The sequence below is a fragment of the Panthera pardus genome, unplaced genomic scaffold (genome assembly GCF_024362965.1).
Source record: "Panthera pardus isolate Hobbes unplaced genomic scaffold, ASM2436296v1 HiC_scaffold_26, whole genome shotgun sequence".
Taxonomy (NCBI): Eukaryota; Metazoa; Chordata; class Mammalia; order Carnivora; family Felidae; genus Panthera; species Panthera pardus.
The window spans coordinates 24,816,872-24,842,382 of NW_026526832.1; the positions used below are offsets into that span (position 1 = coordinate 24,816,872).

Sequence of the window (25,511 nt, forward strand, 5' to 3'; positions counted from 1 at the left end):
TTATTACTATGTTTCCTTGTAGAACATGTTGAACTGTTTGGTGTGCAAATAAAAACTTCATTTCACTGGATCCTTTCTGCAGAAAAAGCAAAGACAGCTATCACAGCATTGTGGCATTTGGGACTCCACAAGGAGCTTTGGATTTCAGCCTCAGAGACCAAAAACATCTTTTTTTCCTACTGAAAAGACAAGGACTCAGGGCCTATCCCCTCAGGGACTGTGGTTCTCAGTCCCAGGTGACTGGTCACTGCTTGGAAAGCACCAGGGAGGAGCAGTACTCTGATAAGGGACTGATTCTGCTCATTGAGCAATAGGACTGATGTCATCTTCCCAGGGAACAGATAATGCCCCATGAGCAGGTAGCAGGAGAGGTTAGTCAGGGCCATGTACAAGCTCACAGAACCTAGACATTTCTAAAAATAAGGCTCAAAAGGAATCTCCTACATGCAAAAAAAAACTCTAAATGGATCACAGGTATAAATAGAAAACCTAAAACTATAAACATTCTAGGAGAAAATATAAAAGTTCATTTTCTTCACCTTGTTTTAAGTAACATTTTTTAGGTATGACACCAAAAAACAAGCAACAGAAGAAAAGTAAATTTGACTTCATCAGAATTTAAAACTTCTGTACTTCAACCATCAAAAAAGTGAAAGGCACCCACAGAATGAAAGACTGTTTATAAATACTACATCTGATAAGAGACTTATATCCGGAGTATATGAAGAACTCTTGCAACTTAACAAACAAAAAGTCAAAACAACTCAATTAAAAAGTTCAAAGCCCAAAGGATTTGAACAGACATTTCTCTAAAGGACATTTCTCAAATTACCAATAAGAACATGAAAAAATGCCCAACATCATTACCCGTCATGGAAATACCAATCAAAACCACAACGAGATACTGCTTCACACCCACTAGGATGACTCTAACCAAAAAGACAGATAAAAATAAGTGTTGGCAAAGATGCAGAGAAATTGGAACCTTCAGATACTGGTGGTTGGAATGCACAATGGTGCAGTTACTTTGGAAAAGTCTGAAGTCTGGCTGTCCTTCAAGTAGAGTTAACTATATGACTCAGCAATTCTACTCTTACCTGAGGGAAATGAAAAGATATGTCATGCAAAACTAATACACAAATGTTCATAGCAGCACTATTCATAATAGCCCCTAAGTGGAAACAACACAAATGTCTGCCAATTGATGAATAGATAAATAAGCTGTGGTATATCCATCCAATGGAATATTATTTGGCAATGAAAAGGAATGAAATGTTACAATATGGATGACCCTTGGAAACCTTACGGTGGGTGAAGAGATGCCAGTCAAAAAGGACCACCCATTTTATGATTATATGTATAAAGTGTCAAGTATAAGCAAATCTAGAGACAGGGAATAGATCTGTGGCTGCCCAGGGCTGGGTAAATGCAGATTTGAGGGAGTGTTGGCAAACTGGTGTGGGATTTATTTTTGAGGTGATAAAAACATCTAAAAATGTATTGTGGTAAATGTTGTACAATTCTGTGAATATACTAAAAATGACTGAACTATCCTCCTAAAATGAGTGTGTATTTTATGATATGAATTTTGTCTTAGTAAAGCTATTAAAGAAGTCCCCTTCTAGGATAGCTCTCAGAACACTGAAGGTGATCATTATTTATTTTAAAGTAACTTTATTAAGGCTAAGTGCCCCAATTAAGAAAGAAAGAGAAAGAAGAGAAAGAAAGAAAGAAAGAAAGAAAGAAAGAAAGAAAGAAAGAAAGAAAGAAAGAAAGAAAGACAAGGAACCCCAGATACTAAATGGCACATACTTTTACCTACTTTCTGTTTTGGAGACCAAGAAACCAAAGTAGACTGAGTTTTGGGGCTGGCCTGACTCCCCCACCTCCACTCCCTGCACTAATAGAGAGGAAGGAGGTAAGGTGAAGACATCAGACAATCTGGTAATTACTTGGTTTTGACTTCGGAATTGGTATGACAGTGTCAGAGCATCATCTATCCCCAGATTGTCACTCTTCTCAGAGAGCTTTCCCTGCAATGGATGGTCTGTGACCTGGACAGGGGACATAAACACAAGAGACATGAGATAGGGCTACAGAGCATTGTTGTCCATGTACAGGACCATCCGACCATCTGTGGATAAGCAGGCTGGGAGGCTTCTCTTTTAGGACTCTTAAATTGTTTGGCAGACTAGAGCATTATCTAATCTCACAAAATTGCACTCTTCAGGCAGTCTCCTGATGAGTGCCCAGGAATTCTCAGACTGTTGGGACACCTATATTGGGAGATGAGTAGGATTCAATGACCTTAATGGCCCTTTAAGCCCCCAAATCTCTATGATTCTATATAATTAGTTACATAACAATATTTATTCTGAATACAAATCCACAAAAAAATCAATTAAGTTTTCCACTTTTAATGGGCAGTAGATTATAAGGAAACATACACTGATATCAAAGATTCATCTGTATAAAACAATCTCCAAGCAATTTTATGTAGTCAACATAGATTTAATGCAATTAGAGTAGAATGAATATTATAGTTTATAATCTTGCCCTACCTCTGCCCTTGTGTTAGAAACTACAGCCACCACCACAGGTGTCTGGGCCTCAGTTTCTCTATGTATCTAGGGTCAGTCTTTTAAAATCTTTGTGTCTAATAGTCTGTGAATCCCTGCTCCTCCACTTCCCTTTAGAGCTCTGGACAAGGAGAACTCAGCCCAATACTCACAGCCTTCTATGCAACCTAGGGTTTGAATGGCATATGTACTATATTTAATGCCAAATATATACTGTGAAGTTTGTATAGTAACCCGCAGTTAAATCAAAGATTGAATTAGCCAGAAAGCTCAGTTCCTGGCCCTCCCCCCATCTACCCCCAGCCTTCTCCATGGACTCAGCTGTTTGTCTGGGTTACCAACCCTCAGGACATCATAGTCTCAGCTTCCTGCCACTGTTCTTCCAATGGTACCACACAGTCCAATTACCAAATCCTGCCCACCATCCAAGATGCAGCTCAAGTCAGGACCTCTGAGACCCACAGACCACACACTGGGCACTTTATATACACTAGTTGTTAGCTGGGATGTTATTCATGCCTTCTCCTCATCTGTAAGCTCTCAGAGGACATACTGCTTATGACCTCCATAAACACTTGAGAATCAATGGCTCATGGTGAGGTGGCAATGGTGAGGTGCAGCTAGCCAGTGAGCCATCTGTTTACCATCAGCACTGGCCTCAGCCTTGTGAAGGCAGTACATTCCAATCCTTAGTCCTGTGAGAACATAAGGAAAACTCAAGGGAAAAAAAACAGGTCAGTAAAAAGTAATTGACAAAAGTCAGCAAGAAGCCTCTCAAAGAACAAGCTAAGGTATATCTATGGAAGCTTATCTGAGGTCAAGGTAAGCTTATCTGACCAAAGACGAAGACTAAGGTCAGACACCAGGAAGCACTCCCTGAGAACTGCCCAGTCCCTCTAGGAAGGCATGCACTCTCTTAGCTGGAAATCTGTTTGAAATGAGTGGAGCATTCTATTTCTCAGACACAAGAATGCAAGTCTTTACAGAGGTAGGTGGCCTCTCAGAAAATCCATCCTTCTCAATGATTCCGAATCCTCAGCTCCAGCCCCTAATCATGAGGTGTGAGCCCAGTGTAACTTATAAATTATTATTTTTTTAAGTTGCAGAGTCTTCACAGAATCAAATTAGTCAGAGCTGCAGTGGGCCTAAGAGGTCACCTAGTCCTGTCCACTCATCACACAGGTAAAGGACAGACAGTTTTTGAGACGGTCCCATGATCCTGCTTCACTTCTCTCATACCGATTCAAATGCACCACACATTCTGAATTAAGATATAGACACACGCAGGCAGCACCCAGGACTAAAAATGAAGTTCATGCATTATAAAAAAAATAAAAAAAAAAACAAAAAAACACCTGCCTCACAAGTACCATCTCACATTATAATCCTAGTATGTATTCCCTAACTAGCACCTGCCCAGCCTCCTATAAGGTGTTGGTGAACAGGAAAGACGAGGAATACAAAGGTGAAAACCACACACAGTTCCTGCCCTCCTAGCTTATCTCTCTGGTTGGCAAGGTAATAGGTTAACACATGAAAAATTAAAATCATATTATCGGGGAAAAATATAAGTTCAGGGCAACAGCAGAAGGTTTGTATGAAGGCTCTACATGACAGGTTGTTCGCAAAAGAAACTGAGAAGAGAGCAGGGTTAGAAGCTGTGAGGTCCAACTGGGCTGGACCCAGAGAAAGCTTCCTCCAAGTAGGTAGGGCAGCAGCCTGCCCTGGAAGGTGATTGGATGAGATGTGCATCTTCAAGGAAGTGGTAGTTCATACGCACAGAGCCTCACGGCAGGTAACACAGTGCTGACATCTGAGTTCCCTCCCTTGGGGAGAAATGCTACTCAACATTTTGACCTTATCTCTTGGATAGCAGAATAAGGGAGTGAGAAAAATTCTTTTTTTGCTTCCTAACAGGAGGTTAATCAGCCATCAGTAATGCCTTCATTTGGCTGACACTGGCCCATCCCACTACCTTCTACCTATCCCATCCACCTAAATGCAACCATGTTTTTCTTGACATTTCTCATTTGTGTGTGTGAGGTGGGGGGGGAGGGTGTGCATGGTGTGTGTGCACATATGTGTACAGACCATACTGGGCATGCATGGTTCCATCCACAACTCTTAAGGTTTACTTTCCAACTTCTGGGCATCAGTTGCAATTACAATGCAGTCAGAGGCAGAAAAGAGATAGGCTAATTAGTCATTGTCAATACTGGTCCCTACTTTCCAGATGAGTTTTTTGAACAGCATAGCTGAGAATAATTTGTATCAGATTGTATTTCCTTGTTTCGTGTCACTGAGAAGATTTATTTGGCATCATGGTCACTGTACATAAATATCCTAGAAGCGATGAGGGGTATAACTGAATGGCACAGATTCATTCATTAGTATTCGTCAAATTACGTACTGAACATCTATACCAGTATGTAAATTGCACTGAACTCAAAATATTAAGTTTCTGGGGGCTCTTTAATAACTTCCATAGTGCCCTAAACTTGGCCAGGACTTTTCTGGTCACCTGCACATAAACAGAATGCATAGTTTCACTTCTAGAGACTACAACTGGAAAATTCAACATTATCTAATTCCTTGAAATTCCACTGGTCAGGTGGCTTTCTAATGGCAACCCAGAGCTCTGTGTTTACTCAGACTGATGGTTCACCCAAAGGGACTCTGCATTCATGAGCTGATAAATCACAGCCACTGGCTGGGATTAACCAGCCACATCTTTATGACACCAGAATGTGTCTCTGCTAGAGTCACTAGTCTGCCTGCTGTAGGAAGGTCCCCATTTGCCTCAGAAAGGGCAGTGATTTCAAACACTCAGAAATGTAAGGAATCATCAAGAGACAAAGGGATGCTTGGTCACAGCTATGCATAGCCCTCCTGGAGGCCCTGTTGTGTGCTTTTCCTCAGCCCTCATTTCCTATTTTTGTTCTATTAATCCCTGATTCTGTATACATTTTAGTTAACTAGTTCAATAAGTATGCTACAAATATACTTCCACTTTAATACACACATTAATAAATAAGTCACTCTTTTTTTTTTCTTTTGGCCAGGCATCATGCTATCAGTGCAATTATTTACATAATTGTTTCACTTACTTCTCTCAAAAATTCCTAGGAGGAACGTAGATATTTTTAATCCTATTTTAGGGATGACTTAACAGAGTCACTTGCCCAAGGTTACAAACTTCACAAGAAAGCTAGGACTCAATCTCTGGACTTATTGAGTCTAATGCACTGTTTTCCTTCCTATCAGCTGACCTTTCTGGACCAGTATCTTTTCTGTTCATGACTACAGTTTATGCCATAAGACTTCCTGAATCCTAATTCCATCTGAGGTCTCTACAAAAACTAGCAGATATCCTTTGAAACTTAGAACTTGTTAAGGAGAGGGAACTGAGAAATGTTTCACCCAAAGGAAAGGAATGAAGGGTGATATCCGTGATCACAATGAATGCTGCGTTTTCAAATAGCTTTTGACAAAAGATCTGTGAGAATTTGTAACTTAAGAAAAATCTACATATGAATCCTCCTAGTATTGCTGCCAGTGTAGTCAAGTCAACGCGATGATTCAACATTTGCTTGATGATGCTTGTGCACTGGACCCTGTCAGAGGATGAAGCCCCGCCCAGGGTGACTTTCCAGAGGAAATGAGGGAAATAAAGAAGTTGACCCCCCATGTTTCCAAGTCTTGGGCTTCCTTCTTTGGAGATGATGACAGCTCAGAAGCATCTAAACACCCCACGATTTTTCTCTGCATCCAAGATACCAGATCCATTTTTGATTCCCAAATCACAAAACTGATGTGGTCTGTGGACACTGACAGTAGTACACTGACTTCATCTCTCACCTCCTTTTGGTTCTTAAGACCTAAATTTTTCACCCATCCTCTTTAAAGTGAAAACCCACTTCCAGAAATACTAACACCAGCTCCTGGTGGAAGGTCAGTCACAAAACAGTTCTGATCAAATGCTCAGAGAAATGGGGCTGGGGACGGATCCTTTCTCCAGACTTTCCACAATTCGGAGGTGCAGGCATGGCCAGCTGAGACTTTTAACCATATTAACAGAGCACAGATGCAAAGCAGCTGAACCCCTGCAGGGAGTTTAGCTGCCCAAGGAGTTCCTGGCTAAAGACAACAAAACACGAATGAGGAGAAATGTGGCCCCGAGTGCTGGGGACAACAAGGCAAACGTTGTTGTTCCGGAAGGAACCCTTCTGGAACCATCCTTCTCACCACCAGAAGATCTCAACACTTCACAAGTAGTTTGTTCCACTTGAATGTACACAAGCACCAGCTCGCCACCATGAGCGCTAGTCTGAGCAGCACATGCTCATGCATCCAGTAGTCCCCTGTCGGGCCTTGGTGCTCAGGCCCCTCACTCTCACCCCCGCCCTGCACCCCTCCCGCAGTTACACCCCACGCACTTTCACAATCCTGACAGTCTACCTGCAGTTCTCAGCAGCAGTTGCCTGTCCGTGCATCTTGTCACCCCAGGCAGACTGGAGGTGCCTCGTGGACAGGCCAGTCTCAGTCGTCGGTCCATCCCCCCACTGTGCCAGCCCATCCACCCCGCCTTAGGATGGCTTCTGGGTCAGTACAGCCAGGGGTGCTGAGTAGCCATGCGGTGCGGCATTCCCCACAGCTGGGAGAGGAAGCGCACCTTGGCCAACCTCTCCTGTGGGAAGAAGGGAAGGATGTGTGGAGAAGGCTCGGGTGTGTAGGGGCAACACGCCCTGTCCATCCACCCCCCCCCCCCCCCCCACTGGAGAGGAAACTCAGGAGCTGGTGCATGTAGGAAAAAGCCTCCTCTCCTCAATTTTCCAAGAAGATGGTGGGGGTGGGGCAGGAGAATGAGACCAGGTTCCTCAGAACACCCAGTCAGTCGCTCACCAGGCCTCCTTCCCCTCTCCCTCTGCTCGGTCTCAGTGGGCTGAATCCCAGGCAGGTGACGCACAGCCACAGTACTGATGAACATTAGGGGCACCCTGCCAGGACAAAGTCCACCAAAATGAAAAAGAAAGGAAAACGTCCCAACCAAGAGTCTGTTACGGACTGGCTCTGGAAATAGCTACAAAATCAGAGCAGGGGGCAGGGAGCAGGGGTGGGCTCTGTCCACGTGCCCGGTCATCTCCTGAAGTCCCCGCTGGGCCGGGGCAGGCCTCTCAGGCGCCAAGCACCCCTGCCCCAGGGCCCCACTCTAAGCAGGCCGGAGTAGAGGCCTGCCGTGGCCCTGGCTGGGTCTGGGCTCAGGCCCCCGGCCGGCCCCTCCTGGAGCTCAGAGGCCAGGCGAGCCCGGTGAGCAAAAGCAAACAGGCCCGGCTGCCCTTTGGACCTTTTGCAATTCGCCCAGCGCCCTCTCTCGAAGCCAGGGCGCTGCGGCCTGGGCGGGCGGCCCGGTATAAATGGGCCGCGGGCGCTGGCCGCGCATTCCTAGCTCGGGTGCGGGGCGGCTGCCTGCGGGTGCCCGTCCCTGAGGAGCCAGCCAGCCCGCCCGCCGGCCTCCCGCGAGGCGCAGCGAGGGAGCCGCCCACCCCGTCGGCATGGGCCCGCCGAGGCCCACGCTGCTGCTGCTGCTGCTGCTGGCGGCCGCCGGCGCCTGGGCGCGTGAGTGGGGCGGGCCGGCGTGCGGGCGCGCGGGGCTGCGTCCTCGGGGAGGGGGCCGGGGGCGCCGGGGACCCGGAAAAGGGCCGGCGGGGCCTCATCCTCGCGCAGCACGGTGGGGGGGCGGGGAGAGCACGGGCTGGGGAGCGGGTTCTCCAGGAGCCGCTTCTCCTCTAAAAGCTGGAAGACCGCTGCGGTGCCCCTCCCGGTGAGACGCTGGGGCCCATCATCGGAAGACGGGAGAGACCACCAATGTCTTTCTCCTTTTCTTACAGAAGACGAGGTGCTGGAAAACGTCAGCCCCGGCTGCCCAAGTAAGGCGCTTCCCCACTGGGCAGGGAAGGGCGCCCCCACTCCCCAGCCCACCCTGCTGCACGCCAGCTCACTAAAATGCTGGGATGCTGGGATGGGTGTGCACTGCTCTGAGCCCCAGGAAGCCAGTTCCTGGGGCCTCTCTCCACCTCCAAAGAAGCTCAATTCTCTTCTCCTTGCTGTTCTATTCTGTCCCAAAAGCATGGCCTAGGGCAGGGTGGGGAAGGAACTGTCACGCTGTGGGCCCGTGGACACTTTAAAGAGACATCACCATCTGTTTATCGGTGGCTAATCATTAATTCGAAACATATGAGGGTGAGGAAATGCTGACTTTAACCTTTGTGCAGAAGCCAGCCCCCCAGTCCTTCATATTTACCTGACCTCTCGGGGTCAAAGGAGCTGGCCTTGCGGTGGTACTCAGTGTTTTCCTGAGAGCGGGAGGCTGGCCTCCGATGGGGCAGCACTGCCATCTTGTGTCCATCTCGCGTCACTGCATCTGCGCTCATGCCCCAAATGTCCTTTTTCTCAAATTGTTAGGCAAATTCCTCTCCAGCACAATGGAAACCTCCAGATACTCCTCCCTGAGGTTTTCTTAAGACAGATACTCCTAAAACTTAATGAACTCTGCCTCATGGATTTGTGAGAACCAAAAAAGAGCCACAGAATTGTGGTATTTTCAAGCTGGAAAGGTATTAGAGGTATTTGCTTGTTTCTCTTGTAGACTTTCTGAGCCCCATTGTTTAACGCTCCCCTCCTTGCACCTCAGAGGATACATCCAAAATACCATCAAATGTAAACATTATCCTCAATGAAACACAGTGGGGAAGTTAAATCTGTAAAGGGAAAGTATAATGCAGTCAATTAAAAATAATTTGAGTCTAGGCGTACCTGGGTGGCTCAGTTGGTTGAGTGTATGACTCTTGATTCAGCTCAGGCCATAATCTCATGGTTCCTGAGTTCCTGCTTGGGATTCTCTCTCTCTCTCTCTGCCCCTGCCCCCCCCCCCCCCCTTCTGTCTCTCTCTCGCGCTCTCTAAATAAATAAATAAACTTGAAAATAATAATTTTAGTTTAATTACCATTTTTTATGATCTGGGCCACTGCCCCTCTCTTCCCAGAGTTGACTATCCTTGGGGGAGTTATCTGCTACGTAGTTGACCTATTTCTCCCCATTTTAGAAGGAGCAACTCGATTCAAGCACCTCCGGAAGTATGTGTACAACTATGAGGCTGAGAGTTCCAGTGGTGTTCCTGGGGCCGCTGATGCAAGAAGTACCACCAGGATCAACTGTAAGGTATGGAGGGAGAGGAGGAGCACCCGGAGGCACGGAGTCCACGGCTGAGCAAACCCAGCTTATGCTAGGACTGCTGTGACCTCAAAGTACAGGGACTGGCCCTCAGTTTGCAAGTCAGCCACTTTGCTGAGTTGTCTGCCACAGAAAATTTTGCCAACCAGATTTATTTTTCCATTCGTTTGCAAGATGCCATTGGAATAGATATCTAGAATATCAGCATTGCAGGACGGTAGATTTAACATGATGAGAGAAGCCCAGTGGGTGAGCCAAGGGAGGTGGGCATCTCAGGAAAGCATTCTGGAGTGCAGTTTTGATACTCTAAGCCAAACAGTGTCTTTGCTAAAAGGAAAAAGAAAAAAAAAAAATTAAACATGCAGTTTGTTCTTGAATAAAATTTTACCTGTGGTTCAGATGACTGTATTCATGCCCATGTTGATATGGAACGGATCTAAGGGCCACTATTGGGATTTGTGTTGGGGAAGAAAAGTCAGGCTGAGACATTGACCTCTTCTTTCTAGGGCCCCGTAGTCTGTGCTGTCGACTAAGGTAGCCATTAGTCACATGTGGCTATTTAAATTGAGTAAAACTTAAAATTCAGTTTCTTAGTCACCCTAGCCACATTTCAAGTGCCCATGGCTAGCAGCTTTTATGTCAGACAGCACAAATATAGAACATTTCCATCATTGCAGAAAATTCTTTAACAGTGCTAGATGACAACTAGGGATCTCCATACACGCCAGCTCTACGAGAAGCTCTGAAGAGGCCCTAATAGATAGATACAAACAATGGGGTCTGGGGCGGGGGGGGGGGGGGTTGGTGACATTAAGGAAACATTTGGTGTTGAAACCAATGATAGCCTGCTTCCTGCTTCCTGTTGGTCTTCCTCTTGCTCCCAGGCTTCATTCCCTCTAACCAGTCATGCCTGTTTAGAACCAATACAAAAATAAGTCCTCCTTTACATGCACAGGGGCAGACTTAAAAAACTTGGTACCTCAGAATGCAAAAAAGACCCAAAATTGGACTAAGTCTGTTGATTCATGGGGGACCCAGAAGGCATGTTAAAGACCCACGTGGCGTGGGGAGCAGGTATCACAGTCCCCAGTGGATTACCTGTAGTGTCCTGATTAAAGAGTAAGGCCTGGGCTGTGGAGGGGCTCACATTCTTGGTGGAGAGTCTTCAGGTGCTGCTATCCTCTTCCCAGGTTGAACTGGAGGTGCCCCAACTGTGTAGCTTCATCCTCAAGACGAGCCAGTGTGCGCTGAAGGAGGGGTATGGCTTCAACGCTAGGGGGAAGCCGTTGCTGCACAAGACCAGCAACTCTGAGGAGTTTGCTGCTGCCATGTCCAAGTAAGGCACGGGCTTGTGTAAACTTCTGACTCTGGGAGTCGCTGCATGTATTGTGCATATACGTGTGTGTGTTGCATGTGTGTGTGTGTCCAGTGAGGGATGAATCTATGTGTTTATAGGAGGCATGTGTGTGAGAATAAGTATTTTATGTATTCACCACGGATCAGGGAATTGCTAAGTTGTCACAAAAATCAGAAAGAGGAAGCATTATTTACCCTCCCCTAGTGAAGTTCCCCTAATTATCATTTAACTGTGTTTCTCAAATAATTTCATGCTTTAAAACTCCTTGAGACAATAAGGCTGAGATGGTTGATTTAAGTAAGCGAATTTTTGTTTAAAGAATTAAATGAGACAGGAACCTAGTGCTCTTCGTTGGGGAAGAGGGGGTCCAGCAGGATTTGTTGGTGTGGCTACTCATGGTGGTGCGGGGTCTGTTCAGCATGGAGACCAAGCCCAGCCTCTAGTCTAGAGCGTTCTGCTGGTGCACGCTGACCAGGCCATTCCTGGTGTTTACAGCTGGTGTGTCTTCTGACTGATCAATGTCTATGTGACACCAGTTGTTAAATATTTTGAACATCACCCCTGCCTCCAGTCCGAATCACAGCTGATGGTGTCCTAAGTGTGTGCAAATAAATACAAGCAGTGATAGAGGTTCGTTGATCTGGTAGCACCAGGAGCTCTCTGCCCATCTTCAATTTGTTACACATTAGACATGAAAGCCAGTCCTTCCTCTGCAGAGTAAGCCTTGAGGCTTCTGACTCCCACCAATAGTTTTTTTAAGAACTAAATGTGTATGAGGGAGAGGGATGCAGTGACAGGAGGGACTAGGAGTTACTTTTTGGTCCTTATCTCTCTCCGAACAAAAGGGACTCCTGCTCTTGATCACCACAAGGCTTTCCAAGCCCACATGGCTGTGTCTGAAACTGTCAGTGAGGATGTCGAGCTGTAGGAGATGTGCCTGGCCCCCTTCTCTTCCTGCTGACTTAACTAGAAAAGGTGCAGCCCTGAATACCCAAAAGGGAGTCCCCAGAGGGAAGTCCCTAAGATCATAGTTGACATGGGCTTCAGACACGATCTGAGACCACATACGAGTGACTACCCAACAAACATATGAGTAGAAGCTCAAATTCGCTAGTAGTCAGGAAGTGTAATTAAGGTAACAACAAGGTATTTATCACCTTATGCCCATAAGACTACAGAAATTTAAAACAGCTACAGCACTTGTTGCTGGCAGGCCTCCGAGGAAAAGTGTACATATGCATTGGTGGTAGAAATGAGAGCCGATAGTCAATAGCTATTATAATTAAAAATACTTATTGCCTTTGACACAGCAATTTCAAAACTCTGGGATTCTAGCCCGTGAAAAGAAAAGCAGTAGTATATGCATAAGGATGTTTATTTCAGTGTTGTTCGTGTGGGGGAAAAAAGATCCAGAAATAAAGTGAATGCCACTAAGTAGGAGAATGTCTGAATAAATTATATATAACCATAAAATGGGAATGCTCTATAGCTTTTTTAAAAAAAAATCTGTTAGAGCTTTACCAAACGAGTCAAAGGATTTCCATGGAGTATAATTAAGTGAGAAAAGCAAGAAAGAGAAAAATGTGGAAAACACAATGTCGTTTGTATAAAACAAGCAATGAAAAAAATCTTTATGTGCAAATGCTTCCACCCCCACACCTCTGTATGGGATTGCCTGCGTGTGGAGATAGAAATGAAATACCCAGTGGGTTTTTCCTTGAAGAGCACGTCAGCAGAGACTGATGTGGGTGGCAAACAGATACGGGATGCGTGAGTCAAGCGAAAACAGGTAAAGAAGTAAAAGAATGCCAAAAATATACACATATTTCTATACTTTTTTGAAAAATGTGTGTATATGTGTAGGTACATTTGTAAAGAAAAGATGCAAAATGAAAAAAACGGTAAGAAAAAAAAAAAAGGAGGCTGCAAAGTGATCCAGCTCACGTCCAACAGGCTCACAGTGGAGAAAAGACACTTCCGTGACCACACTCTCTCTGGAACAGGTACGAACTCAGGCTGGCCATTCCTGAAGGAAAGCAAGTTTTACTTTACCCAGAGAAGGAGGAGCCTAAACACATCCTGAACATCAAAAGGGGCATCATTTCTGCCCTCCTGGTTCCTCCAGAGACAGAAGAGGATGAGCAAGTGTTGTTTCTGGTGAGAGCTCAGAGAGTGGGTAATAGTGGCCCTTTGAACTCCTCTTCACATATTTGAGCCAGGTCCCACTGTGTATGTAGAGTGGGTTATTCATGTGGCTCCATGGCTTGCTACACAGTACCCAAGGCTCCCCCTCTCTCCTGGGCTCACTGGTGGATCCTCGTGAACAGGCTGAGCAAGTTGGCTTCATTTGAAAGCAGTATTTGAGGAGTCCTGGCCACCCTACTCTTTTGTTTGATTTTTTTCTATCCCCACCAGGTGTCACAAAGTAAAGCCTGTGTGTGTTTTCAACACAGAAAATAATTGAATCTGTTGCCAGCCTCTCTTAAGAATTTCAAGTTTCAATCTGAGAGACAATTCAATTTACTTGAGCCCCGGGAACATTTCTGAGCCCTTACTGAGTTCTAAGTTCTATGCTATACCACAATTGGAGAATACAGAGATGTATCCTGCAGAAGCCTTTCCTCAGGGAGTTCTCGTGATCTGGGGAGAAAACCAAGATACATTAAATACAAGGCAGATTGGAATACATGCCGTAAATGAGCAATAGAGAAAATGATCTGAGAGCCCAGAATAAAAAGTCAGAGTTAGCTGGGTCCTGGGAGGCCAAGCTGGAGTGCATCAGAAGCAGAACCACTCTTAACTGGCTTTCTTACTCTGCCTCTGGCCAGCCAGGCAGCAGCAATGCCCACACTCTGCCTAAGAGGAAGAAAGTCCCCTCCCTGTCCATATGGCTCCTGCCTTTTCTCCAAGGCTCCTTTCCCACCCCCTCTGAAGCACCTAAGGCTGCTTTCGCACATCCATCGGATAAACCTGTTGTCTCTTCTGCTCGCATAGGATACTGTGTATGGAAACTGTTCCAGTGACTTAACTGTTAAAACAAAGAAGGCAAATGTGGCAACAGGAATCTCCATCGAAAGAAACCTGGAGAAGTGTGATCGCTTCAAGCCCATTAGCACAGGAGTTAGCCCACTTGCTCTCATCAAAGGCATGGTAAGTTTCACACCCACATCGCTCCTTGCACTGAGCACAGTCCTCTTGGTTATTAAAATTCTGGAATGTTAGAGCAGGTACGAATCTCAGAGAAGATCCAACCCAGCCTCATCTTCATATAGATTTCAGCAGGAAACTGAGGACCAAACCAGGAAAGGACTGATAGAGGCCACATGGCCTGTTATTAATTAAGTCAAGACAAGAATCAGGTTCCTGACTCTCAGCCCAGAGCTCTGTCTTTCTTGCCGTTATTCTGTCACTGGCACCAAACCTTCTGCCATCGATGGAGAATAATGACTGTCCATCCATGAGAAGGTTCTAGGGCTTAATGTAGGGCAGCAAAGCCACTTGCCACTCTTTCCTATAAGAGAACTGGATGTCCCCCCACCTCTAGGCATCTGACCTCTGAGGAAGCCCCAAGACCTGTGTTCTGCTCTCCTCTCCCTCACTCCCATGGAGTGACATTACCAAGACCATTCTAGTGTCATTTCCTTTCATCCCATATACAACCCTGATCAATACCTGGCCCCTCTGCTTCTTGTCTAGGCCACCCCCTTAGTATTAACCTTCTCTGCTGTCACCTTAACAGGGCTCATGCAGCACCACATTACCAGAGCTTGCCCAATGCCTTGTAATATCTTGTGGGACGTGAATCACAGCTTATCTCAGTAAATTGGAAGGTCTTGAGCAATCACTGCCATGCTTGGCAATGTTCCTGGTCATTGTCCTTGGGGCCAAAAATAGGGCATCTGATGACAAGAGCCACAATCAAAAGAGGCCAAGGCACTGGCTTATCTTGAGCACCTGCTGTATGCTCAGACTTACTCTAGGCAGCACTGAGGGTCAGAGACAGTGGCAGATGAACCATGGATTTTTCCCCTCAGGGTACTTACAGTCTAATACAGGAACAAGTTTCCTACACATGCTAATAAAGGACAATAAATGGCATACTTGATAAAGCTATACACTGAACAGTACAGACAAGCAATCCTAACTCCAACCAGGAAGGAGAAAGCAACTATTCAAACAGCTCACTGGGCAGAGCTGTTGGTAGATCCACTTAGAAGAAATGGTGGGCAAGCATCAATCAGTCTAGACCCAAAGATTCGTGGAGGATGTGGAGCATGAACCTGAAAGATACAAAAGATGTAAAAGTGCAAGAGAGCCTTAAGGACAGGCTTCTAGGCAAAGAAAACTTAAGAAGCAGTAGTTTGTCGAGTGTCAATGTGCAGTGGGTGAGTATGCATACAATACCAGGTTATATACACTTTGTACAGGATGAGAGGTCCATTGGGGTGGAATAAGAAGAGTACAGCTTGACTCAGCTTGGCGTATGCCAAGTTGCTGCATCCTTTTGTCTCAATGTCAAGTACCAAGTTCCCTTCTATAACTGAGTTTATCTAGTGGTGCAGAACTCCCATCTCCCATCTTCCTCGAAGGTAAATGTCCCTTGCAGAAGAATCAGGTTCAAGCCTCAGGAACTGATCAAAATGCTTTTCCCGATCCCATTCACAGATCGGCCCCTTGTCAACTCTGATTAGTAGCAACCAGTCCTGCCAGTACACTCTGGACCCCAAGAAGAAGCATGTGTCAGAAGCCATCTGTAAGGAGCAACATGTGTTCCTGCCTTTTTCCTACAAGTAGGTTACCTTCTGCACCCTGATTCATCACTTATGGAGTCGGTGTAAGATGAGTGCGTGTCGGGTGCCCTGTTGTAGGTGAGGCTGTGCCTGGAGGAGGCTATGAGGAGCTACAGAGCACAGCCCATCCCTGTCGCCATTTTCAAGCAAACAGAAAATTCAGCAGGAAAATCTTAGGCATGCAAAATAATTTGATATCAACAAAATGTATCTGAGACCCAGACTTTAAGAGTTAGAACAGTTTTATGGAGGATTTGAGATGGGGACCAGAGACTTGGATATACCAATCCATTTTGAAACCTGATCCATCAACTTGTATTTACTGAGTACTTGCTTCATTCTTGGCATTGTGCTGAGGGTAATACACAGGAATTTCAAGGCACAAATTAGTCCCTATACTCTGGGCACTCCAGACTGGTGAGAGGTGTAAGGTACAGATGTCCTTCTGAAAGAAAGACAGCTAGCATGTCCAGGTGGAGGTAGGTGGTGTTCATTGGCGGGCGAGGGGATCAAAGAGGCTGAATTTAATGGTTTGAAAAATAGGCAGGATTTGGGTAGAAATGAGACGACGGAAACACTCAACATGAAAAGAATAGTGCGCTCTGAGGAGCTGACCATCCATGACATGATGTACTTCCTTTGTTACCAGGAATAAGTATGGGATGATGGCACAGGTTACACAGACATTGAAACTTGAAGAAACACCTAAGATCAACAGCCGCTTCTTTGATGAAGGTAAGATTTTAGGTGCACACAGTTGCCAGGGCTGGGAAGTCTGCCCAAGAAACACCATGTATCATGGCTTAGCTTCTTGCTGGGTCCTAGGAAATGTCTGCTGACTAATGAGTCCAGCGGGCTTTGGTGTTCTGGCTCTGGGCCACTCTAGTGAGCAAGCATGTTCCTTTCAGAATGTCAAGTGGTGATGGGACAAAAGAAAAGGAGAAGTGTCCCAAAGCTACCCAGATTTTCAGAAATAGGAAATTGGCCTCCTAAGTCTACCTTTGGTAGATCTGACAACTGTATACACCCAGTAATTGGGCCTGGAACCTGGATGAGGTAGGGAAGTGGGAGAGGGCGTTTGGGGTCAGGAATCCGTCTTTAGAGTAGGAAGGAACCTTAGCGATCTCTAGTCCAACTCTAGCCCTGCATTTGTCTTGTATTTAAATCTGTCTTATGCATTCCCTCATTGTTCTCAATGAGGGAATGCATAACCTATGGTAGTAGCTATGTGGACTTTCATACCCACTGTACAGAGGGGAAAATGGCACATGGAGAGGTCTGTGATGTACTCAAGGTCTCTGAATATTAGAAGTGATGCAAAATGAGCCCCCATGTCTAGTCTAAGTCAGGACTCTTTCCATGGTACCACATTTCCCTTGTTATTCCCCCACATTTCCCACATTAACACATATGCTGGCATGGGTCAGAGCAGGGTGATGGAGGAGACACAGAGGGTCATCCCCCCATAAGCTGATCCCTCTGGAAAAGATGGCAGGTGAGCACCAGTGGGTCTAGCCTCAGCCATAGCACCTCCTCTGCTTCCTTCCAGTAAAGAGGTAATCTGATATCAAATTCAGACAAGCTGGGATTCAATTACGGCTCTGCCTCTTACACTCAGAGAGGTCTTAGGCAAGGTGAGTTGCTCATCTATGGATCTTAGTTTCCTTATCTTTAAATTGACGAATAATAGCAACCCATATGGATAGTATGATGAGCAAATGCATTAAAGTAAAAGACATTGAAGTCAGATACCTAGCACAGAGACAGATACATAATAGGCATCGAGTACAGTATAGTTTTCTTTTCTTCTTTGCTGATACCTCCCTACTTTCTAGTTTCTAGTAGACCAAGAGGTGGTTGAAATGTAGATAAGCAGGAATCCCTTTGACGCTTTCCTCCTCCCAGGTACCGAGGAGGTGGGTCTGGCCTTTGAGATCACCAAATCCACATCACCCCCAAAGCAGGCCGAGGCCATTGTGAAGACTCTGCAGGAACTGCAAACATTACACGTCTCTGACCAGAATGCCCAGAGAGCTAACCTCTTCAATAAACTGGTTACTGAGCTGAGAGGCCTCAACAATGAGGCAATCACATCCCTCTTGCCAAAGCTGATCCAGGTGTCCAGGTATTTCTTTAATGGTTGCAACCATATCTTTCGTATGACCTATGGTATCTGGCTGAACTTTCAAACGTTGGCCAAGCAGAAAACCTCAGGGGCCATTAAAATATCAATTCATCTAATCAACTAGTCAATCAGTTAATGTTTGCTGGATAGAGAAATATCAGCTAACATGCTTAGAGTTCCATGGGCCACACACACACACACACACACACACACACACACACACACACACTGCATTCAAGGCAGATATGCATTTGTGTGTTAATATAGGAGGGAAATACTTCACACATTTTGATGGATATCTACTAATCTAATCCCTCATTCTATGGTGAGTACCTTGGAAAGTTTGAGAGAAAAAGACATCTGTGCCCTCTGGAAGCCTAGGCTAGTGGAGAGAGAATTCAGGCAAACAAAGTAATACCGTGATTTCTCTATACTTCAAGGCACTGGCTCTAAGTGCTGGGAACGTCAGAGGAGGGACTGAGGACCAAAATGAGGCCATGCCAGTGTCTGCCTGGCATGTTCTATGTTCTGAACGAAGGACGGGGATAACTGTCCTCTTTTGGTGATAAATCTGGGGTCCTTCTTCAGACTTTCCTCCATGGTGCTTCCCCAGGGGATAGTGCTTATAGGGAAGGCTTCCTGGTTCCTGGGATACAAGTTGGATTTCGGAAGATGGTCAGATTTGGAGAGTGAATACAGGAGATCAGGGCACTCCTGACAGAGGAGCATCATGAGCCAAGGATAATGGAGCTGCCTAAAGGTGATCTACGTAATCCTCTGCTCTTTCTTTCTCAGCCCCATCACCTTACAAGCTTTGATTCAGTGTGGACAGCCCCAGTGTTACACTCACATCCTCCAGTGGCTGAGAAGTGAGAAGGCCAACACCCTTCTGACAGATGTTGTGACCTACCTGGTGGCCCTGATGCCAGAGCCCTCGGCCGAGAGGCTGCAGGAGATCTTCAGCACAGCAAAGGAGCAGCAGAGCCGAACCACTTTATATGCTCTGGGTCACGTGGTCAACAAGTGAGTTTCACACTGGCCCTCCTCGCAGGAGTTGAGGAAGACCCTACATCTCTGTACTAAGGTCATACCCTACCCTCCACTTCCAGACTCTTACGCGTACACTGTTTTTCCACTGGCCGTTTTGAGAGTAAAGCCCCGAAATAAGAAATCTGCACACACAAGTTTGTTAAGGTAAACCTAGCTATGCTTGCTGAGTCCTAACTCTTATTCCGTAGCTATCATGAGACAAACCCTGTGGTGACCCAGGCCCTGCTGGACATTGCTGATTACCTGTTGGAACAGATTCGCGATGATTGCACTGGGAACGAAGATCACACCTACTTGATTCTGAGGGTACTTTTGGTCTTTTGTATAATATACATCATTTCAGAAGCATTTTCCTGGATACCCCCTACTTCTCATTCTGCACCCTGATTCCCCCTCATTTCTTTTCAATGCAGGTCATTGGAAATACTGGCAGAACCATGGAGACAGTATCCCCAAGACTCACGTCTTCGATCCTGAAATGTATCCAAAGTTCAGAGCCATCACTGCTGATTCAGAAGGCTGCCATCCAGGCCCTGCGGAAAATGGAACTTAAAGATGAGGTTAAGTCCACAGAGGATGTCTAAACGTAAAAAGTTTATTCAGATTAACAAGGTCTTGGAATGAGATTCTAAATCTCATCATTCAGCTTACTTTATTTTACTGCTTTCTAATTGCCAATTTCAGTAAGCCTATTGACCTGACTGTGGACAAGAGAGAAATATTGGACCATGCTGCTACTCTAGCACTCAGAATATGAGACTTTAGCTCCATGCTTCCCCCCTACCAGATCAACTGCCACTCATCTTAGGAAAACATGCCTGATTTCCCCAGTCTTCCCAAACTAGGATTGTCGACCTGGCCCTACTTTGGGTGGAAATGACTCCAGAGTTTTGGAAAATGCCTTATTTATTCACCCCACAGTCTCACTACCCCTTCCCACACTGAAATAATTTGTGTTAAAACAACTTTACTTTCACCTAGTAGCATCCCTTCATCAAGTCACAACTTGAGTATGTTAATATAGTTGAATGCAACATGCATTTGACACGAGTCTTCTGAGACCCTTCCTTGGAGCTGGTTGTTCTGAGGGATACTGGTGAGAAGATTCAGTACCAACATTTGGAAAGTTATTAGAAAGAAATTCGACTTGCACGTAATAAACTGCTAGCAGACCCCACCAGTGTTTGCCAGGCATGTTCTGTGTTCTGACCAAAGGACAGTGGTAATAGTCTCCTTTTTTGGCTACAGGTCCGGGAAGTCCTTCTTCGGGTTTTCCTCAGTGATGCCTCTCCAGGGGATAAGCGACTGGCTGCCTATCTCATGCTGATGAGGGGCCCTTCCCAGTCAGATATTAATCAGATTGTCCAGTTTCTCCCATGGGAACAGAATGAACAAGTGAAAAACTTTGTGGCTTCCCACATCACCAACATCTTAAACTCAGAAGAACTGTATATCAAAGAGTAAGTAGGAGTAATGTTCCCCCATCTGAAACAAAGTGCTAGAATTCTAAACCTCATTCCGAAAGGCCACTGCCTACCCTTATGGAGTGTTCTTTCTCCTGGGCAACATTCATGCAAAAGTGCACCAGACCTGAGCCAAGCTCTTGAGCAAATGAAACCCAAATCTTTTAGTAGCAATTGGCAATCCCTATTTCCTTGGGGTGGGACAGACAATGGATTAGTAATATGACATGTAAGCTAAAAATAACACTCCTTCTTTCCATCTAGCTTGAAAAGCTTAGTGGAAGATGCTTTGAAAGGATCTCAACTCCCAACCATCATGGACTTCACAAAATTTTCCCGGAACTACCACCTCTCCAAATCTGTTTCCCTTCCATCACTTGACCCAGTCTCAGCCAAAATTGAAGGAAATCTTATATTTGATCCAAATAATTACCTTCCTAAAGAAAGCATGCTGAAAACAACCCTCACTGTCTTTGGATTTGCTCCAGCGGACCTCTTTGAGGTATGTGTGATACTAAGAAGAGGCTTACGTCCTCTCTCCTGTTGTATACAACACCACAAATAGGAAGTTGAGGGAGCCGTGAGGCAGCCTGGGGAGGAATTATATTCAGGCAGTTCATTCATACCAACTGTTTGAGGGCTTCTTCTTTCCCACCTCCCTTGCCCCCCTGCCTTCCAGCTAGAGGTCACCTGAGGCATGACTCTGTAGTATTAACGGAAATGCAGATGTCTCAGAGAAGTCCTTAGAACCAAAATCCAAGAAAACGCATGGGCTGTGTAATCAGACTGATCTGGCTCAAACCCCAAATTCATTCTCAGTCCGAATCTTTTGTTTAATTATTTATCCTCTCTGAACTTCAGCTGCCTCTTCTGGAAAAGGGCAAATAATAAGTTCTGCCTTTCAAGATTCTAGTAAGAATTAAATACCACAACTCCTGTGGAGTGCTAAGTTCAGCTCCTACGCTGTAGTATTCATTAAATACTTGTTTAATTAAATGGACATAAAGAGAGGAATTAGAGGCTGACATACAACAAAGAAACCTGACGGCATTTTCTTGCCTGATTTTCTTTCTCAGATTGGTTTGGAAGGAAAAGGCTTTGAGCCAACATTGGAAGCTCTTTTTGGAAAGCAAGGATTTTTCCCAGACAGTGTCAACAAGGCTTTGTACTGGGTTGATGGCCAAGTTCCTGATCATGTCTCCAGGGTCTTGGTGGACCATTTTGGCTATACCAAAGATGATAAACGTGAGCAGGTATGTTTTTGTTAAGTACTCCCTCAAGGAAGGCTTTCGGTCTCAATGTGAAAACATTTTATCCAAGCCTAGAAGTCATCAAGGAACTGTCTAGCTGAAGTGACAGTTACGACTGTTATTAACCAGTCCTATGGGGATAAGGACTATGTCCTCTGTAATTATAAGCCTCCTGGATATTCAATGTGCCCAGCGGCCAGACTCACTAGAGGCACTCTCACATGATGATTAAGAGTGTAAACTCAGGGGCATGGGTTTGAATTCTCACCACACTGTCTTCAAACTGCATACCTAGAAAAGCTGTTTGATATTATGTCTGTTTCTACATCCCCAGAGTGTGCTAATAATCCATGCCTCCCAGGGTGATTTAAAAACTAAATGAAGTAAAGTATGTAAAATGCTAAGCAGAGTGCCTGACTGGTACTGATTGATCAATAAGCAGATACTATTACAATTTTTGAATTCATATTTTCATAATTAACTGCTTTTTTTGGCTCTTACTCATATCAGTGTACTAGCTAGTGGGAGCAAACCACTTTGAAGCCAGCATAAGACCCCACTTAAGGAGTAGAAAGCAGATTGAATAACCTGGAGTTTCTTATTCTTTAATTTTTTGCCTTACCCAAGGTGTGGTTCAGGCAATTGCATCACATCAGAACGTGTTAGAAATGCAGGTTCTGAGGCCCCACCAGGATCTACTGAATCTGAACCTGCATCTTAAGGACATTCCCTAGGTGACATGTATGCACATTTCAGTTTGAAAGACAGGGCAATAATTTACTCCTAGATGTTCACAGATGGCCCCACCTCCACCTTGTAATTTAACTACCTCCACCTGAGGCTGAGGCTCTTTGCTGTGTTCTGGGTCTATCAACACTCTCTTCTTTCTCAATGACTAAGCATCAATCTATAGAATTCTTCTTAACTCTAAGAAGAACTTGTCTAGGATGGTGTGTTTTTAAAGCATTTGGCCAATTTATACAGCAGCTGCATTTTCTCAAGAAACCCCTAGTATTCATCCCTTATCAGAGGAGAAAGGGGTAAGCTGGGAAGGGGTGAGGGATAGACAATCTTCTACTCCTGGTTAGTCCTATGAATCCTGACATCTTCCTATGCCTGCATTATTCAAATTAAGAACAGTGTGGAAGCAATGCTATCCGTGGTAAGACCTCAGGGTCGTTGTTGTTGTTTTTCATCTCAATTTGGAGGAGCTATCTATTTTTCAGTAAAAGGTGGGAGTCTGATTTCAGTGGCTTCTCTAGATCCCCACCTTGAATACTTGTGTTTAGCCCATCATGGCGGCAGCAGATGGGCCTCACATCAGGACTCTAAAAGTCTGACAACACTGACATCTCATTAGACATTTTGTTGTTAAAATCCCAGGACATGGTCAATGGAATTATGCTCAATATTGAGAAGCTGATCAAAGATTTGAAATCCAGAGAATTCCCAGAAGCCAGAGCCTACCTCCGCATCCTGGGAGAGGAGCTTGGCTTTGTCAGGCTTCATGACCTCCAGTTCCTGGGAAAGCTGCTGCTGAATGGTGTTCGCACTCTGCAGGGGATCCCCCAGATGGTAAGTCGGCCAGGCCCCATGATAGGGCAATGAGATTAGCCCGTGCTCTTTTTAGATCTCCCAGACTCCTTACAATCCTGTCCCACAAACCAGAGAAAGTGCTGGTATTTCCTTCAAAGAAGCAATTCAATTGCCTTGAATTTCAGAGAGGAAGATTCTTAGACTGCAAATAATTGGTAACATTTAGAAACTAGGCCATTTGTAACGTTAGGTGTTATCTTTTAGAGCATTCATTTGTTCATCTGGAAAAAAATATTAAGTGTTACCTCCCTATATCTATGTTACAGGTTCCTTTTAATATTGAAATTATAATGATGAAGGAATGTATTTGATAAACTGTAGTCCACTATCTAAATATGAGCTATAGTTTCCACTATTATTAATTTATTAATAAGGTAGAAAATATCCAAATATATTCCCTGGTATTTGATAAATAACAATGTTGGCTTTAAGAAAACAGACCACAAGTTATTTTCTAGAAATGTCATTTTAAAAAAAAACTAATACATACTATTATGTCTATCATGTCAATAGCTCATTGGTTTCAAGAAGAAATGGTTTTATCATAATATATTACACTTACATAAAACCTCATTTATGTTGAGACTCCAAATAACTGGAATTAAGCCATGCCATTCAAGGCTACTTAAAGCACATAAAGCTCTGAGGCACAGCAATATTCTCAAGGGTCTCCAAACCACTAGTTCAAAATGACATGGTATCTTTCCAGGGAAATTTCTTATATCCCAACCTGTCAAAACTGATAATCATTAATTTTATCAAATACTCAGATAATCAAAATATGCTAGTCTGTCCCTTCTGGATAACAAACAATTATTGTGTGATATGTGGGACGTCACATTTCACAAACCCCAGTTTGATGAGGCTTACTTGTAGTTACTGTACCCGGTTGGACCCACAGATTGGCGAGGCCATCAAGAAAGGTTTAAGGAGCGACTTGTTTCTTCACTACATCTTCATGGACAACGCCTTTGAACTCCCCACCGGACTTGGGTTACAATTGCAAATCTCCTCCTCTGGAGTCATCACTCCTGGAATCAGGGGTGGAATGAAGCTGGAAGTAGCCAATGTAAGATCCTGTTCATTGTTTTGATTCCTTAGATCATTCTTTTCCTCAGGGGTGGGTTTCTTGTACAATTTTAAAATGTGTGTCTAGTTGAAGATGAAGTACATCATCATTGTAATCGCATTTTTATGAACTTTAGGATTCCACTAGGAGGCACCACCTTGCTAGCTCCTGGCAGTAAGGAGACCGCTATTCTCTCAATAAATGAGGATTCCTGTCATCTTTACACCTGTTATGCTTAAAGTTAACTGGGGCACTTCCTAGTGCTGGGTATCAGTGTCTGGCTCTAGGGAACTGAGAACGTGGCTTTTCTTCCTCCAAAGAAATCACAGTAGGGGTGCCTGGATGGCTCCATTGGTTAAGCCTCTGACTCTTGATTTCAGCTCAGGTCATGATTTCACAGTTCATGGGGTCAAACCCCACATCAGGCATCGTACTGACAGAAGGGGACCTGCTTGATATTCTCTCTCTCCCTGTCTCTCTCTCTGCCCCTCTGGCATGTATGCATGGGCTCTCTAAGCAAACAATCAAACAAACATTAAAAAAAAAAAAAAAAGAAATCACAATAATGTTTCCTAAAGTGTGAGCTATCCAGAGATGTTAGCACATGGGTGGGGAAGGGCACTTGATCTGACGCCAGGGGCCTGAGGTGTTTAATGAACCTGAACAGGTCGTTTTCTGACTTAAAGATGCAGGCAGAGCTGATGGCAAAGCCCTCTGTGTCCATGGAGTTTGTGACAAATATGGGCATCATCATCCCGGACTTTTCAAGGACGGGGATCCAAATGAACACCAACTTCTTCCACGAGACAGGCCTGGGTGTGCAAGTTGCCATGAAAGCCGGGCAGCTGAAGTTCACGGTTCCGTCTCCTACGAGGCCAATCAGGCTGTTCAGTGGCAGGTAATTCTCTTTCCAGCTCTGATTAGCCAGTGTAAGAGAGAAGGTTGCGACTGGATCTGTAGGGCTTGGCTGCCCAACATAATTCAAGGCCCTGTGGCCATGGG

The 25,511-nt window shown here is 45.0% G+C and overlaps 1 protein-coding gene and 1 long non-coding RNA gene across 2 annotated transcripts in view; one reads left to right on the forward strand and one right to left on the reverse strand.

Annotated features, from left to right (window-relative positions):
• The first annotated feature begins 8,005 nt into the window (after window positions 1–8,005).
• Window positions 8,006–25,511, forward strand: part of APOB (apolipoprotein B) — a 39,236-nt gene continuing 21,730 nt past the window's right edge. Inside the window, exons 1-18 of the mRNA XM_053891121.1 lie at window positions 8,006–8,195; window positions 8,468–8,506; window positions 9,682–9,797; window positions 11,000–11,145; window positions 13,170–13,323; window positions 14,161–14,316; window positions 15,832–15,956; window positions 16,606–16,691; window positions 17,862–18,081; window positions 18,877–19,104; window positions 19,320–19,437; window positions 19,545–19,691; window positions 20,380–20,591; window positions 20,859–21,096; window positions 21,671–21,847; window positions 23,228–23,419; window positions 24,342–24,509; window positions 25,196–25,407. Of these exons, the coding sequence (XP_053747096.1) occupies window positions 8,132–8,195; window positions 8,468–8,506; window positions 9,682–9,797; window positions 11,000–11,145; window positions 13,170–13,323; window positions 14,161–14,316; window positions 15,832–15,956; window positions 16,606–16,691; window positions 17,862–18,081; window positions 18,877–19,104; window positions 19,320–19,437; window positions 19,545–19,691; window positions 20,380–20,591; window positions 20,859–21,096; window positions 21,671–21,847; window positions 23,228–23,419; window positions 24,342–24,509; window positions 25,196–25,407 (2,798 nt within the window). The 5' untranslated portion in view covers window positions 8,006–8,131. The remainder of the gene's footprint in view (window positions 8,196–8,467; window positions 8,507–9,681; window positions 9,798–10,999; window positions 11,146–13,169; window positions 13,324–14,160; window positions 14,317–15,831; window positions 15,957–16,605; window positions 16,692–17,861; window positions 18,082–18,876; window positions 19,105–19,319; window positions 19,438–19,544; window positions 19,692–20,379; window positions 20,592–20,858; window positions 21,097–21,670; window positions 21,848–23,227; window positions 23,420–24,341; window positions 24,510–25,195; window positions 25,408–25,511) is intronic.
• Window positions 9,946–13,224, reverse strand: LOC109267929 (uncharacterized). The gene is made up of 2 exons (XR_002080355.1): window positions 13,111–13,224; window positions 9,946–10,136 (listed from the first exon to the last, which is right to left on the reverse strand). It is a non-coding gene; the product is annotated as an uncharacterized LOC109267929 (long non-coding RNA).